The sequence below is a fragment of the Gobio gobio genome (assembly GCF_949357685.1).
Source record: "Gobio gobio genome assembly, chromosome: 5".
NCBI classification, from domain to species: domain Eukaryota; kingdom Metazoa; phylum Chordata; class Actinopteri; order Cypriniformes; family Gobionidae; genus Gobio; species Gobio gobio.
In genome coordinates this window covers 15,753,353-15,768,400 of record NC_137101.1, presented here as the reverse complement: position 1 = coordinate 15,768,400, position 15,048 = coordinate 15,753,353, and the positions used below count along the sequence as shown (strand labels likewise).

At 36.8% G+C, this 15,048-nt stretch overlaps 1 protein-coding gene across 1 annotated transcript; it reads left to right on the top strand.

The window, feature by feature from the left end:
- Positions 1-2,756: 2,756 nt before the first annotated feature.
- Positions 2,757-10,329, top strand: gxylt1b (glucoside xylosyltransferase 1b). Its single transcript, XM_079817901.1, has 7 exons — positions 2,757-3,026; positions 4,794-4,980; positions 5,908-6,039; positions 7,495-7,746; positions 8,836-8,959; positions 9,041-9,213; positions 9,334-10,329. Exons 1-7 carry the CDS (start codon positions 2,830-2,832, stop codon positions 9,493-9,495), a joined length of 1,227 nt encoding a protein of 408 aa, XP_079674027.1. The 5' UTR covers positions 2,757-2,829; the 3' UTR covers positions 9,496-10,329.
- Positions 10,330-15,048: the final 4,719 nt, after the last annotated feature.

The following is a 15,048-nucleotide window of genomic DNA, read 5'->3' as shown; positions in this document are numbered from 1 at the left end:
TATCATCAAAAAGTTTATTTATTTCACTAATTCCATTCAACAAGTGAAACTTGTATATTATATTCATTCATTACACACAGACTGATATATTTCAAATGTTTATTTCTTTTAATTTTGATGATTATAACTGACAACTAAGGAAAATCCCAAATTCAGTATCTCAGAAAATTAGAATATTGTGGAAAGGTTCAATATTGAAGACACCTGGTGCCACACTCTAATCAGCTAATTAACTCAAAACCTGCAAAGGCCTTTAAATGGTCTCTCAGTCTAGTTCTGTAGGCTACACAATCATGGGGAAGACTGCTGACTTGACAGTTGTCCAAAAGACGACCATTGACACCTGGCGCAAGGAAGGCAAGACACAAAAGGTCATTGCAAAAGAGGCTGGCTGTTCACAGAGCTCTGTGTCCAAGCACATTAATAGAGAGGCGAAGGGAAGGAAAATATGTGGTAGAAAAAAGTGTACAAGCAATAGGGATAACTGCACCCTGGAGAGGATTGTGAAACAAAACCCATTCAAAAATGTGGGGGAGATTCACAGAGTGGAATGCAGCTGGAGTCAGTGCTTCAAGAACCACTACGCACAGACGTATGCAAGTCAAGTCAACCTTATTTATATAGCGCTTTTAACAATGCAGATTGTTTCAAAGCAGCTTTACAGTGTTAAACAGGAAAATAATGCAACATGATTTTATTCAGCCGTATAGCCATTCTGGAGAAAACGGTGATGTCATCAGTTCATTTCAATTATCATACAGTGACAGTGTGGGCTTTAGATCAGTAATTTAGTTTATATGGTTAATTTAGTTTATTAATTAGATTTATTTGGATATTTAGTTGGAAAACTGTCCCCAACTGAGCACGCCAAGCCAGAGGCAAGACATGGGATTCCTTGTGTCAAGCCACTCTTGAACAACAGACAGCGTCAGAAGCGTCTCGCCTGGGCTAAAGATAAAAAGGACTGGACTGCTGCTGAGTGGTCCAAAGTTATGTTCTCTGATGAAAGTAAATTTTGCATTTCCTTTGGAAATCAGGGTCCCAGAGTCTGGAGGAAGAGAGGAGAGGCACACAATCCACGTTGCTTGAGGTCCAGTGTAAAGTTTCCACAGTCAGTGATGGTTTGGGGTGCCATGTCATCTGCTGGTGTTGGTCCATTGTGTTTTCCAAGGTCACTTCATGCTTCTGACCAACTGTATGGAGATGCGGATTTCATTTTCCAACAGGACTTTGCACCTGCACACAGTGCCAAAGCAACCAGTACCTGGTTTAAGGACCATGGTATCCCTGTTCTTAATTGGCCAGCAAACTCGCCTGACCTTAACCCCATAGAAAATCTATGGGGTATTGTGAAGAGGAAGATGCGATATGCCAGACCCAACAATGCAGAAGAGCTGAAGGCCATGAGAGCAACCTGGGCTCTCAAAACACCTGAGCAGTGCCACAGACTGATCGATGCCACGCCGCATTGCTGCAGAAATTCAGGCAAAAGGAGACCCAACTAAGTATTGAGTGCTGTACATACTCATACTTTTCATGTTCATACTTTCTCAGTTGGCCAAGATTTCTAAAAATCCTTTCTTTGTATTTGTCTTAAGTAATATTCAAATTTTCTGAGATACTGAATTTGGGATTTTCCTTAGTTGTCAGTTATTATCATCAAAATTAAAAGAAATAAACATTTGAAATATATCAGTCTGTGTGTAATGAATGAATATAATATTCAAGTTTCACTTTTTGAATGGAATTAGTGAAATAAAGCAATTTTTTGATGATATTCTAATTATATGACCAGCACCTGTATGCTTAAAACAAGAACAAATATCTGTCATTGGGTATGAAAATTACTCTCATTTGAATTAAGATGATTTTTATCAACATATTGGCAGATAGGCCTATTTGTTCTTGTTTAAATCATAAAATCACTTTTACAAGATCACCCAAGATGTCCTCTCTCAAACGATGCATTAAGCTTTTTTTGTAAAAATGTAAAAGTTACGGAGATCTGTTGGAAATTGTATATGCAAAGTTTGAAGTGTCACTAATACAACTCATTGTGTGCTTAGACATTTACATTTAGAGAACATATTGATGTGTTATATTCCCTTCAATTTATTCCTTACATTTTCTTTAATTGGTCTTAAAAAGGTTTTAAATTTACCTTCAGACAAGCAGAAACCATGTAGAAGTACTAAAAAAGTAATAACTAGTAAGTTTTGAGGAATTAATCTTGAAGCGTTTGTTGTAGCAGGGGTCTTTCTCACGCCATTTGGGGAAAATCTTGTGTGGGGGATGGTGGTGGTGGTCGTTAATGATAGGAAGCCTGAGATTTGTGCGAATCGGTTCGTTCGAAGTTCATTTCAAAGAACCGATACAGTGGTTCTTTAGGAAATTTCGTCAATACGTGGTCTCTGATAGACATTTGATATACTCTGATAGACGCTGAAGTCATATGTAGGCATGCATTTCTGTATATTACAGTATTTTCGTTAAAGTTTTATTAATGTTTGTAAATTATAATTTCATGTATCCAATTTCAGTTTGTTGCACTAGTGATTTAGAATATACAGTTTGCATATTTTAAGTGTGCTATTTATTTAAAATGCTATGTATTTAAGTTTATTTTGTTAAAACTCATACAATGAAATTTCTAAAACGATTATTGGTAACATTTCTGCTAATCTTTTATGTTCTGTGAATCAGAGTCTTGGAAAAGATTCGACTCAAATGAACGATTCTTTCACGAAACGGACATCGCTAGTGGTCAGTGGGCGAGTACACGCACACACACACTCTTTGCAAGTGAAAACATCATCCGTGCCCTTTAGAATGCGTGTATATATTCGTACATTTAGTTTGTGCATAGTTATCGCTCTTCTATCGTTACTATTTTTGTTCAGTAAACATGATGCAGAAAGTTTTTTAAAGCAAGTTAGGGCGCCGCTGGAACCGTCCGTCGCAAAGAACTTGAATGGAGTGAAATCAAAACAACGACCCACTACTGCGACCAGCCCACACAGACTCGGGTAATCAGATGTTTCGTTCATTTTATTTAGAGACAATGTGTGTTTAACAGGCGGAATTCACGTGAATAACATTTTAACGGTGTGTTTGTCTTTTCGAACTCTGTTTTGGAAAGTTAAGTTACATTAAAAATAAGCAGTGCATCTATCCGAGTACGGGGGAAAGTAGCAATAGCCAGTTCATCCGAATTATTATTGTTATTGATATAATTTTTTTACATTAGAGGCCAAAAATACAGGAAACGTTCAACACCCCTGAAAGCCACGTGAAAGGGAAACGATGCACATGACAAGAGCCTGTGTAATTCCACAATGACTTGAGACACTCTTTATGGTGGAAGCTGTTGACACCTACCTGTAATGATTCATTGTCAAAGGAGAGTGCTGGCATGTCGAGAGCATTAATGCTGGGCAGTGATGCAACAGATAAACTAAAAGCCAAATCACGCCTCTCTCACACACACCTGTATTTCAGGTGGTAGGCTGAGCTTACAGACAAATGGGTCATCAGGCTCGGTGAATTTATGTAATTAATTTAACCTAATTCTGAACAAGATTGTAAAAAAAAAAAAAAACATCAGACAGAATACTGTACCCTCCATTTAACTAATACATGTTATAGAATGAATACAGTTGTATTATTGGCTCAACCCATGAATATGGGACATTAGAAATCCTATGGTTTTTATTCTAAGACGTGTTGTTTAATATTATAACAAAGTTAGTTTTAAATATGAAATATCTGTTTTTTTTATCATATTTACATTAAAACATTTTGTCTATTTATGTTAGATGTTTATTTAATGTTAATTGCCAAATATGTTAAATTAGAAAATGATTGCAAATATTAGGAAATAAACTAAATAAAATTTAGTTATAGCGCCATTAAGCAGCTCCTTTCTCTGTTTACTCATCCATCCTTTTATCAGCCTGTCTATGTTTTTTTCTTCTTTGTTTTGAGACTATTAAATATGTTTAATAAACTATTATAACAAAGCTAGATTAAAACATTATGGCCTGGTTTCACAGACAGGGCTTAGATTAAGCCTGGATTAGCCCTTAATTTAATTAGGGCATTTAAGTAGCTCTTATAAACGTGCCTCAGAAAGAAGAAAAAAAAAAACATTTCTAGTGTGCATCTTGAGACAAAACAATGGCACTGACATATTTTAAGAATAGCCAGTGCAAGTTGCATTCCGTTAAAACAACTCAAACATGCATTTTGGTCTAGGATTAGTTTAAGCCATGTCTATTTTTGAAAACATTTGATTTAATGTTAGTTGCAATAAAAGGCTGAATTAGAAAATGATTAGAAAATAAAATATCTCATTTAAATTTTAATTTCTGTAATTTTCTGAACATTGAGCATATCCTTTCACTGGCCATTTGTTGGGAAATAAGTTATGTTCTTGTTTATTTACCCATCCATCCTTTTATCAGGCCATCTATGTTTTTTTCTGTCGTGAGACCTATTAAATACATTTAATAAGCTATTGTAACAAAGTTTACTTTAAACATAAAATATCTGTATCATATTATAATTTTTAAAATTTTCTAAGCATTTTGTCTGTTTAATTTATTTAAATGTTTATTGCACAAAAAAATAGAAAGTTTATAAAAGTTATTAGAAATTAAAATTTTGTTTCCAACCATTTCTAAATGATAAGAACCTCCTTTCACTGACCATGTTGTGATCTTGTTTATTTATTCATCCATACTTGTATCAGCCCATCTATAGGGCTAAAGCTAAAACTGACTGTCCCTTTTCAGAGATGTTGCACTCAAGGTGACTTCACCTGGACAGGGAGAGACGTTGATGCAGCTGGCTGTGGTGGCTTGTGGAGAGAGATATGGGGAAGCTGTCAACATGCTGAAGACCGCAGCCATGCTCAGCAGCCGAGACTTGAGATTTCACATCTTTGCAGAAGAGCAGTTACACACCAACATAAAAGCAGCGGTTAGAATGAGCCAATTATCATTTCTGACATATATGCACGCGCACCTCTATATTGTTGCACAATAATCTCTCCAGTGTTAAAGGAACACTCCACTATTTTTGAAAATAGGCTCATTTTCCTATTCCCCTAGAGTTCATTTTTTTTTACCATTTTTGAATCCATTCAGCCGATTTCTGGGTCTGGCGGTAGCACTTTTAGCATAGCTTAGCATAGATAGATCATTGAATCAGATTAGACCGTTAGCATCTTGCTCAAAACATTTTTTACCAGAGTTTCGATATTTTTTCTATTGAAAACTTGACTCATCTGTAGTTACATCGTGTACTAAGACTGACGGAATATGAAAAGTTGCGATTTTCTAGGCCGATATGGCTAGGAACTATAACTCTCATTTCTGCGTAATAATCAAGGAACTTTGCTACCGTACCATGGGTGCAGCAGCGCAATGATATTACGCAGCGCCTGAAAATAGGCTTACTTCCATAAACATAACCAATGTGACAACCTGACTATTTTCAGGTGCTGCGTAATATCATTGCGCCGCTGCACCCATGGTACGTCAGTTAAATTCCTTGATTAACTTTTCATTTTCCATTGGTCTTAGTACATGATGTAACTACAGAAGAGTCAAGTTTTAAATAGGAAAAATAGATGCTAATGGTCTAATCAGATTCAATGATCTTTGCTAAGCTATGCTAAAAGTGCTACCGCCAGACCCGGAGATCGGCTGAAAGGATTAGAAAACGGTATAACTCAACTGTTGAACTCTAGTGGCGTGTTCCTTTAAAGGGGATATGTGTCATTTTAGGGGAACATTTTTCCCCTGTATATCCCAAGAGTGTAAACTCTATGTCCTTCAATCTGCTAGCGAACCATTGAGAAAGTGCGAAGAGATAAAAGATTTACCCCATTTTCCTCTTGTACAGCTGGATTCCTGGCCAGCTTTCATCCGAGTGAAATTCAGCTATGTTGTTCACGCCATTTCATTTCCCCATGAGAACCATGAAGAGTGGAGTCAGCTTTTCAAGCCATGTGCCTCACAGAGACTCTTCTTACCGGTGAGAATTACTGCAGTCTTAGTAATTGAAACAACATGTTTAGTTTAGAATATCTGCAACTATTTTAATCAAAAGGTTTTTTTTTGTTGTTGCTTGATTGTCATTTATGGTCATTTAAGGTACACTATGTAACTTTTGACCCTCTAGCATTAAAAAAAAACTGAATGAAACAAAACTGCATGCATTTTGCGGAAGAACGTGTGGATGAATCTGGTTAAGCCTGGAACACACCTAGCCGACGGTTGGCCGTCGGGCAGTTTTCGTGAGTCGGCTAACTAAGCTTTCTCTGTGTGTTCCGCACCGTCGGCTGACGTTGGTCCGCGTCAGCTATTTTTCAGCCGATTCGACATGTTGAATCAGCACCGGCGCTTGTCGGTCAGTCGGGCAATCTGGCTGTTCAGCTAGTGCACGAGAAAAAACCCCAGAAGTGATCATCTGTAGTGAGCGAGATTATGAGGTGCTTTGTATATATCCCTGTCGCTCTTCCGGTTTCCCGCTTTGAATAACGAAAACAGACTTCTGCCTCCAGCTGGTACAGAAAGCTATTTACTCTTACGCAGGCGCAGAACGGACGTGCTACTTGGCTGTCGGATGTCGAGTGTCTGCTTGGTGTGTCAATCTGCTTTCGTTGCCACTAGTTGGTCGGCGTCGGTTTAGTGTGTTCCTTGCTTTATCCTACTGCTCATTCACGACTCGGCTTAAGAGATATAACCAGTTTAGATGGAAAGGATCTCAAGCTGACTAGCTGAAGATGTTACTTTAGTTCTCCCCGCTAACAGACACGGTACTTCCTTGAAAATAAATTCTAGCACAACGCTACATCAACCATAATGAAATGACCCTTCACAATAAACAATGCTTTACAATTAACTCTGATAGAGAGCTATAAATGGCAATTTATCTTTTCAATAAAATACCTTATTCTCCTGTTTTTGAGTAATAAAAAAAAACGCCATCGCTGCATCTCCGAAAAGCCAAATCAATGTTGATTCTTGTTTTATTACAAGCTCTGTTGCATTCTTTTTTTGCCAGCAGACTCTCCTCTGTTCTGTGTTATTTTTTATTTTAAAAACATGATTCCAACTGACCTATACAACTAGCACACCATACTCGTGCAAAGGTAGCCAGAGCAACTTTTCTCTGTTTATAGATGAAAATCCATCCCAACAGGTCTAAATTATAAACACTTATAATAGGCTAAGATAAAAACGTGTTTTGGAAAAGGATGGATGATTTATTGACTTAAATTTAAATACTATTTAAATTGTGTTATTTAAACATCATAGTGTACCTTTAAAATGACAGAGATTACACAGAAGAAGTAAAAAATTCATAAAATGTGCATTACTCTTTTCTGACATGGTGGCTTTTTTTCTGAGAACAGAAAATGTATGTTTGAACTCAAAAACATTGCAGTTTGACAAACTTTTTGCATTTTCTTTCTATTCTCTACAGATGATTCTGAGGGAGGTGGACTCCTTACTCTACGTGGACACTGATGTCCTCTTCCTGCAGCCTGTAGAGCTGATCTGGGACATGTTGGCGCTCTTTAACTCCACTCAGTTAGTAGCCATGGCACCAGAGCATGAGGAGCCACGGATTGCCTGGTACAGTCGCTTCTCCCGGCATCCATATTATGGAAAAACTGGCATCAACTCTGGTGTCATGCTGATGAATTTGACCCGGATGCGAATGACACATTTCAAGGTGAGATTAGAGGGCAGGATCCCGAACTCAGCTATTCCTATTCATCTCAGTAGCAGGCACATGCAGAAGGACATGACCTGGATGCCGCCATCTTTGCTTCATAGGTAGACCAATCATGTGAGCTGTAAATGTCATGTGACAATCTATATTAATATATTAAAACTCCTGGCTGCAAACATTTAAAATATAATTCAAAATATAATAATTAATATATATATATATTTATATTTATATATATATATATATATATATATATATATATATATATATATATATATATATATATATATATATATATATATATATATATATATATATATATATATATATATATATATATATATATATATATATATATATATATATAAATTAAGTTTGGGGTCTGTAAGATATTTTGTAAAAAATATTTTTGAAAGAGGTCTCTTGCGTTTGCGCTTACCCAAGGCTGCATGTATTTGATAAAAAAAATGGTAAAAACAGTAAAAAACTTGAAAAATTATTACAATTTAATAAAGCTGTTTTCTATTTTAATATATCTTAAAATGTAATTTATTCATGTGATGTCAAAGCCTAATTGTCAGCATCATTACTCTTGTCTTCAGTGTCTAATAAGCATTCTAATATGCCGATTTGCTGCTCAAGAAATCAGATTATCAGTTGAAAACAGTTGTGCTTAATGTTTTAGTGAAAACCATGATACATTCTTTTCATGATTATTTGATGAATAGAAAGTTCATATATGCACTGGTGAAACATCCATTTATGACTCCATCTTACCCCTGGTACCCCATTTAAAATGCATATCTGAAACTGAAAATATCTTAAAATAGTCTCAAGATGCACACAAGTAATGTTTTTTTTTTTCCAAAGGTATGTTTATAAAAGCTACTTAAATTCCTTAATTGAACTAAGGGCTAATCCTGGCTTAATCTAAGCCCTGTCTGTGAAACCAGGCCTTGTGTTTTTTTTTTTTTTTTTTTTACATGTTGCAATTCCATTTTAGTCCAGAAGAGAATGCCAAAGGTCTCCTTTTTTTGGATAGAGATATTAAAAACTCTTTTTCTTTTCTTTTTTACTCTGTTTGGACAGAATGACATGACCTCTGTTGGTCTGCACTGGAACGAGCTTCTCATGCCTTTATTGCAGAAATACAAGCTCAACATTACCTGGGGTGATCAAGACCTGATTAATATAATCTTCCATTACAATCCAGGTAAGCCTATCAGGATTTATTTTATTACTTGTAGCTTTATTGCCTTTCAAGTCTATGTAACAGATGTGTGTGTCCACCCAGAGATGGTTTTTACCTTCCCCTGCCACTGGAACTACCGTCCTGACCACTGTATTTACGGCAGCAACTGCATCCCTGCTGAAGAAGAAGGTGTTGTCATGTTGCACGGCAACAGAGGAGTGTTTCACAGCGACAAACAGCCTGCCTTCAAGGCTGTGTATGATGCTTTCAAACATGTGAGTTACCGTTTTGTTTTGGAGTAGTTTAACGCCAATGAAAGTTTCTAACCCCTTTGTTGAGTTCCAACCAATTTGTCTTTCCAAAGCTAATGCATCACTCTTTACTTTTTCTGCCAGCACACATTTGGAGAGGATCTCGTAAAAACATTTTTGTTACCTCTAGAAGTGGCGCTGAATGGAACCACACACACATACTGTGGGAAAGTTAGTCATTTCTTTACCAGAGGACTTGGAAAGTCTGTAAGGAGGATCCAGAGAAGGACTCCACCTGGTGGCTGAGATGTGATACTGTCACTTTGGCGGAATAACGACAGAAATGCATTCTGGGAGAATGGATATGAACATCACTGTCGCAGCCTTTCCAGTCGCGCAACGTCAGTGGTGAACGTTCAGCTCGAAACCTCGAAGCTGACATGTTGAATGATGAAATGTGCATTTAAGCCTACTTCTCAAATTGCCATTTTCATTTCACTTTATCCTGGTTAAAGGGATAGTCAACAAAAAGGGAAATTGTCATAATCTATTCACCTAAATGTCATTCAAAACTTCCTTTCCAGGTGAATTGATGTTCCTCACACTGTATGACTTCTGAAGACTTTATAGACAAAAACACTAGCACACAATTCATTACTTTTATGATTGTTTTAAAGCGCTTTTGGATGTACTGTTCCTTTAAGAGTGTTATTGAATGTACTGCAAAATGTAATAGCATTAAGTGGAAAATACTTGAAAATGTAAATGAAATAATATATATATCATTAATCAGATTTAGACCTTTTTACCATCAATATCATTCTCCACTGAAGAATTATATCAGTGATGAAGAAAAATAATAAAAAAAAAAAAAATTAAGGGATATTTTTATATAATAAAGTTGGCAGTTTAAAAGATTTTGCATTTATAAAGTGATGTATTTGTGTGAAAGCATATTTAGGGGGGGGGGGGGGTGTAGGAAAGAAATCGACTAGATCTTAATTAAGGGAACCTGCTTCTTAACTTTCAGTTATGATAAATAAATGTATTTGCCTGTTAATTCCCCACTACTTTCATATGGAGACAAAATATACTATCAAAATGGAAATGTTTTGGATTAAAAAAATACAACTTTCCTCCACCAGGTTGCAGCATTGATTCAGGTTTTTATTAACACAGCTAGTGTCTTGGAATGATTACAGTGGCTTTGTTCTGTGATAACATCACACAACAGTAAATACTGAACAACTTCCCAACAATAACCTTATAACAGCTTGATACAGACTTTTTCTCAAAGTGAACATTTGAGGTAATTTAAAACACAACTCAAGTTAAAATGATTGCAGTATAATAAAGGAGGAAATGACCCTTGGAAAATCTATAATGGGATCATGGATTAAAATATCATTACTTGGCAACCATTAAAGCAGTAGATGTTAATGACACAGGAAGGCCTGGTTCATTTCTAATCCAGAAGTAGACCTGCATAAGGTTCATTTGAAGCATTAGCAACCTGTGCTTGAAGGTCAAAATGACTTCATAGACTCTAGGACACAATGAGATGACTGATGTCATGTTTCATAGTTACATCTAATGGATCAATATAGCAGCAAACAATCCATGTCTGGACCACCTGAGGCACAAGAACTGATTTACAAGGATGTGCAGGTCAAAGGCCAGATACAGCAAAGGCTTGATACAGCAATAATGAGGGTCTGTAGGTGCATGGTCTTTCTTTTGTATATGACAACCTGGGTGATGGTACTAGTCTATGTTCTAACATTTAAAAGGAGAAAAATTGTGAGGATTTATCTGCATTGTTTCTTGAACGCACCTCTTGCATGAAAATAAAGAATATCACAGGCCTCACTGGGAGATAAAGTTTCTCAAAGAGATTTACCAGTCTACCAGTATGCATTAATTTAGATTTTTTACTAAATAAAGAAAAAATTATTATTCTTAATGTTAATGTCAACATTTACTGATAACTTTAAAAAAAAAGTTTTATCTATATGTATACACATACACTCACCTAAAGGATTATTAGGAACACCATACTAATACTGTGTTTGACCCCCTTTCGCCTTCAGAACTGCCTTAATTCTACTTGGCATTGATTCAACAAGGTGCTGAAAGCATTCTTTAGAAATGTTGGACTATATTGATAGGATAGCATCTTGCAGTTGATGGAGATTTGTGGGATGCACATCCAGGGCACGAAGCTCCCGTTCCACCACATCCCAAAGATGCTCTATTGGGTTGAGATCTGGTGACTGTGGGGGCCATTTTAGTTCAGTGAACTCATTGTCATGTTCAAGAAACCAATTTGAAATGATTTGAGCGTTGTGATATGGTGCATTACCCTGCTGGAAGTAGCCATCAGAGGATGGGTACATGGTGGTCATAAAGGGATGGACATAATCAGAAACAATGCTCAGGTAGGCCGTGGCATTTAAACGATGCACAATTGGCACTAAGGGGCATAAAGTGTGCCAAGAAAACATCCCCCACACCATTACACCACCACCACCAGCCGAATTCTGACTCTACCATCTGAATGTCTCAACAGAAATCGAGACTCATCAGACCAGGCAACATTTTTCCAGTCTTCAACTGTCCAATTTTGGTGAGCTTGTGCAAATTGGAGCCTCTTTTTCCTATTTGTAGTGGAGATGAGTGGTACCCGGTGGGGTCTTCTGCTGTTGTAGCCCATCCGCCTCAAGGTTGTGCGTGTTGTGGCTTCACAAATGCTTTGCTGCATACCTCGGTTGTAACGAGTGGTTATTTCAGTCAAAGTTGCTCTTCTATCAGCTTGAATCAGTCGGCCCATTCTCCTCTGACCTCTAGCATCAACAAGGCATTTTCGCCCACAGGACTGCCGCATACTGGATGTTTTTCCCTTTTCACACCATTCTTTGTAAACCCTAGAAATGGTTGTGCGTGAAAATCCCAGTAACTGAGCAGATTGTGAAATACTCAGACCGGCCCGTCTGGCACCAACAACCATGCCACGCTCAAAATTGCTTAAATCACCTTTCTTTCCCATTCTGACATTCAGTTTGGAGTTCAGGAGATTGTCTTGACCAGGACCACACCCCTAAATGCATTGAAGCAACTGCCATGTGATTGGTTGATTAGATAATTGCATCAATGAGAAATTGAACCGGTGTTCCTTATAATCCTTTAGATGAGTGTATGTATGTATGTGTGTGTGTATATATATATATATATATATATATATATATATATATATATATGTGTATATATATATATATATATATATATATATATATATATATATATATATATATATATATATATATATATATATATATATATATATATATATATATATATATGTGTGTATATGTATATATATATATATAATTTAGAAAATGGTAATAAAATATGACGAGAATTCAGACGTAAACTGTGTCAGAACAAATTAATCTTGATAGAAAGGTATGTAATGGATTACAATCAAACCAATCAGCTGTCGGCTGTTAAATTTAAGTACACAATTAGATAATAACAATTTAGGTCAACCAATTACCAAGCAATGCTTCATTTTGATCAGTCTGTGGTGTAAAATGTCGCATTAGCAATTAAAGGAAAAACACTTAAGCAAAACATGTTCAAGTCAAAGTGTCTGAATAATTTTGGTCCCAATTTTTTTTACATTTTACTGGTAGTCCACGGTATGAAGAATTTGTGGGTATAATATGTCACTGTTTACTTTACTATCCTTGCTTACATAAATGAACTATAGTGTCCACCCACTTAAAAAACAAAACAAAAAAAGATATCTGGTGTCTGAATAATATTTGGTTTGACTGTATAAGGTCAGTCAAACATTGTGATATGGTGTGATATGTTTGAAGTGTTTGAATAATAAGGTCCTATTAGTTAACACTGGTTACTGCATATATAAGATCTAGATTAAAATATAATAGGAATAATAATTAGTGAATGACACCAGGGGATAGTGCACAAATGGCAACATACGTGAGATAATTGAAAACATTCCAAAGTTTAATTTAATAGTGAAGGAAACAAGTATTTCCATGTTTAATGTTTAATACTTTCATATATTGAGCTATTATTACGAATGATACAACCCGGTTTATTTGTTGAATAAGTTTAAACATCCTTTTTATAAAACTCCATATAGGTGCCTCCTTTCATAGTGTGGCATTATACGATTTACATCCATGTTCACTCTTTATCGCCTCAGTTCAGGGACAGGACATGCATAGACGCTAAAACAAAAAAATCTGTTGACCTATTGTCTATTGCCTCGTCTGTGTGTCCTCCATCAAACACTGGCTGTCTGAATCAGCCCCTCGTTTACAATGGATCCTCTATCTTTGCTTTCCCTTCCATCATTTCTCTCTTGGACAATATTTACCTCAAGTGGCAACAAATAGAGGTTTTCTCGGCTCAACAGAAAAGCAGCCTGCGGTTTGGTGAAAGAGACCTTATCTCTCGCTTCTATTTCCCCCCAGTGAGTTTTTCAATTAGGTAATTACAGCCATGTGAAAGGAGACTCGGCAGAGAGCCCCTGCTGCTTTGTGGGAGCACCTGTCCCCCACTGACGCCAATTACCTGGCACGTGAACCATCTCCATTGTGCGGGCGCTCGGAGGGGTCCGAGTCTGCAGGAAGTGCAAGCCCAGCCAATGTGGCATCTAATCAATGGGCAAGCAGTGTCTGTGAAACAGGTACAGAGGACGAGAAATAAATGAGCAGGATGCTTTTCTCACTTGCTTATGCATTTGTATTCAAATTGGAAGGCACGATCACGCCGTGAAGCTTAGAAACACATATCAGGGCTGCAATGCTATGAATTTATCAGAATATTTGCTATGGGCTAAACATTTTTGTGGTGTCACAGTCTTAAAGAAACAGTTTAATGACCTGTATACATTTATTTTTCCCCCCTCTGAAACACAAGGGTGCTAGTTCAGAGCTAGTGCTATAGGTCCGGTTCGGAGTTGGTTCGACTGGCGAGGCTTTATGATCCTACATCGGCATCAAAACACAGCGAATCCAACGCATTCGTGCAGCTCACCGTGATTTGTATAGACGGAGATTACAATCGAGCCACTATTAGCTCGATTAGCTGCTATTTCAAAAATGGCGGTCACAAATTTGTGTTGGTCTTGTTGGTCACGGTAACCCCGCCCCAGCCCCTGACGTAAGCGGTTCTTACTTCTAGACCAGCAATGTTTTGGTGCTACTTAAGAAACACTTTTCCTGGTTCGTAGCTGGTACTTTGCGTGTGCTGTAAAAGTGCTGTAAAGCACCAATCTTGGTGCAGTGGTTCTTCAGCGGTTCTTCACCTGAGGTGCTATATAGCACCACTGACTGAAGTGCTACATAGCACCGCTACCATATACAGAACAATATATAGCACCAAAAGTGGTTCCCCTATGATTACGACCAAGAACCACTTTTAGTGCCATAAAGCACCATTTTTGTGTTCCAAAAGATTTTATATATTTCAGTACCAATTTGATTCTAAATAATTTTGACTTTCAAAACTGAAATTTTCAAAACTTATCACACTTACCCCCGGTTTCACAGACAATACTTAAGCTAATCCTAGACTAAAATGCATGTTTTAGCTGTTTTAACTGAAAGAATCTTGCACTGACAAATCTTAAAATATGTCAGTGGCATTGTTTTGTCTCAAGATGCACACCAGTAATGTTTTTTTCTTGGGGACGTTTATAAAAGTTACTTAAATGTCCTAATTGAACTAAGGCCTAATCCTGGCTTAGTCTAAGCCCTGTCTGTGAAACCGGGCCTTAGTTTCTGTAAATTAAGAGTATAAAATAATTATGATTATAATTAAAAT

Excerpts from the sequence above, each read along its gene's own strand:
- gxylt1b (XM_079817901.1), top strand. The coding sequence starts at position 2,830 with ATGCGTGTATATATTCGTACATTTAGTTTGTGCATAGTTATCGCTCTT. Across the intron at positions 7,747-8,835 it reads TGCGAATGACACATTTCAAG|AATGACATGACCTCTGTTGG; the intron begins GTGAGATTAGAG and ends CTGTTTGGACAG. Across the intron at positions 8,960-9,040 it reads AATCTTCCATTACAATCCAG|AGATGGTTTTTACCTTCCCC; the intron begins GTAAGCCTATCA and ends GTGTCCACCCAG.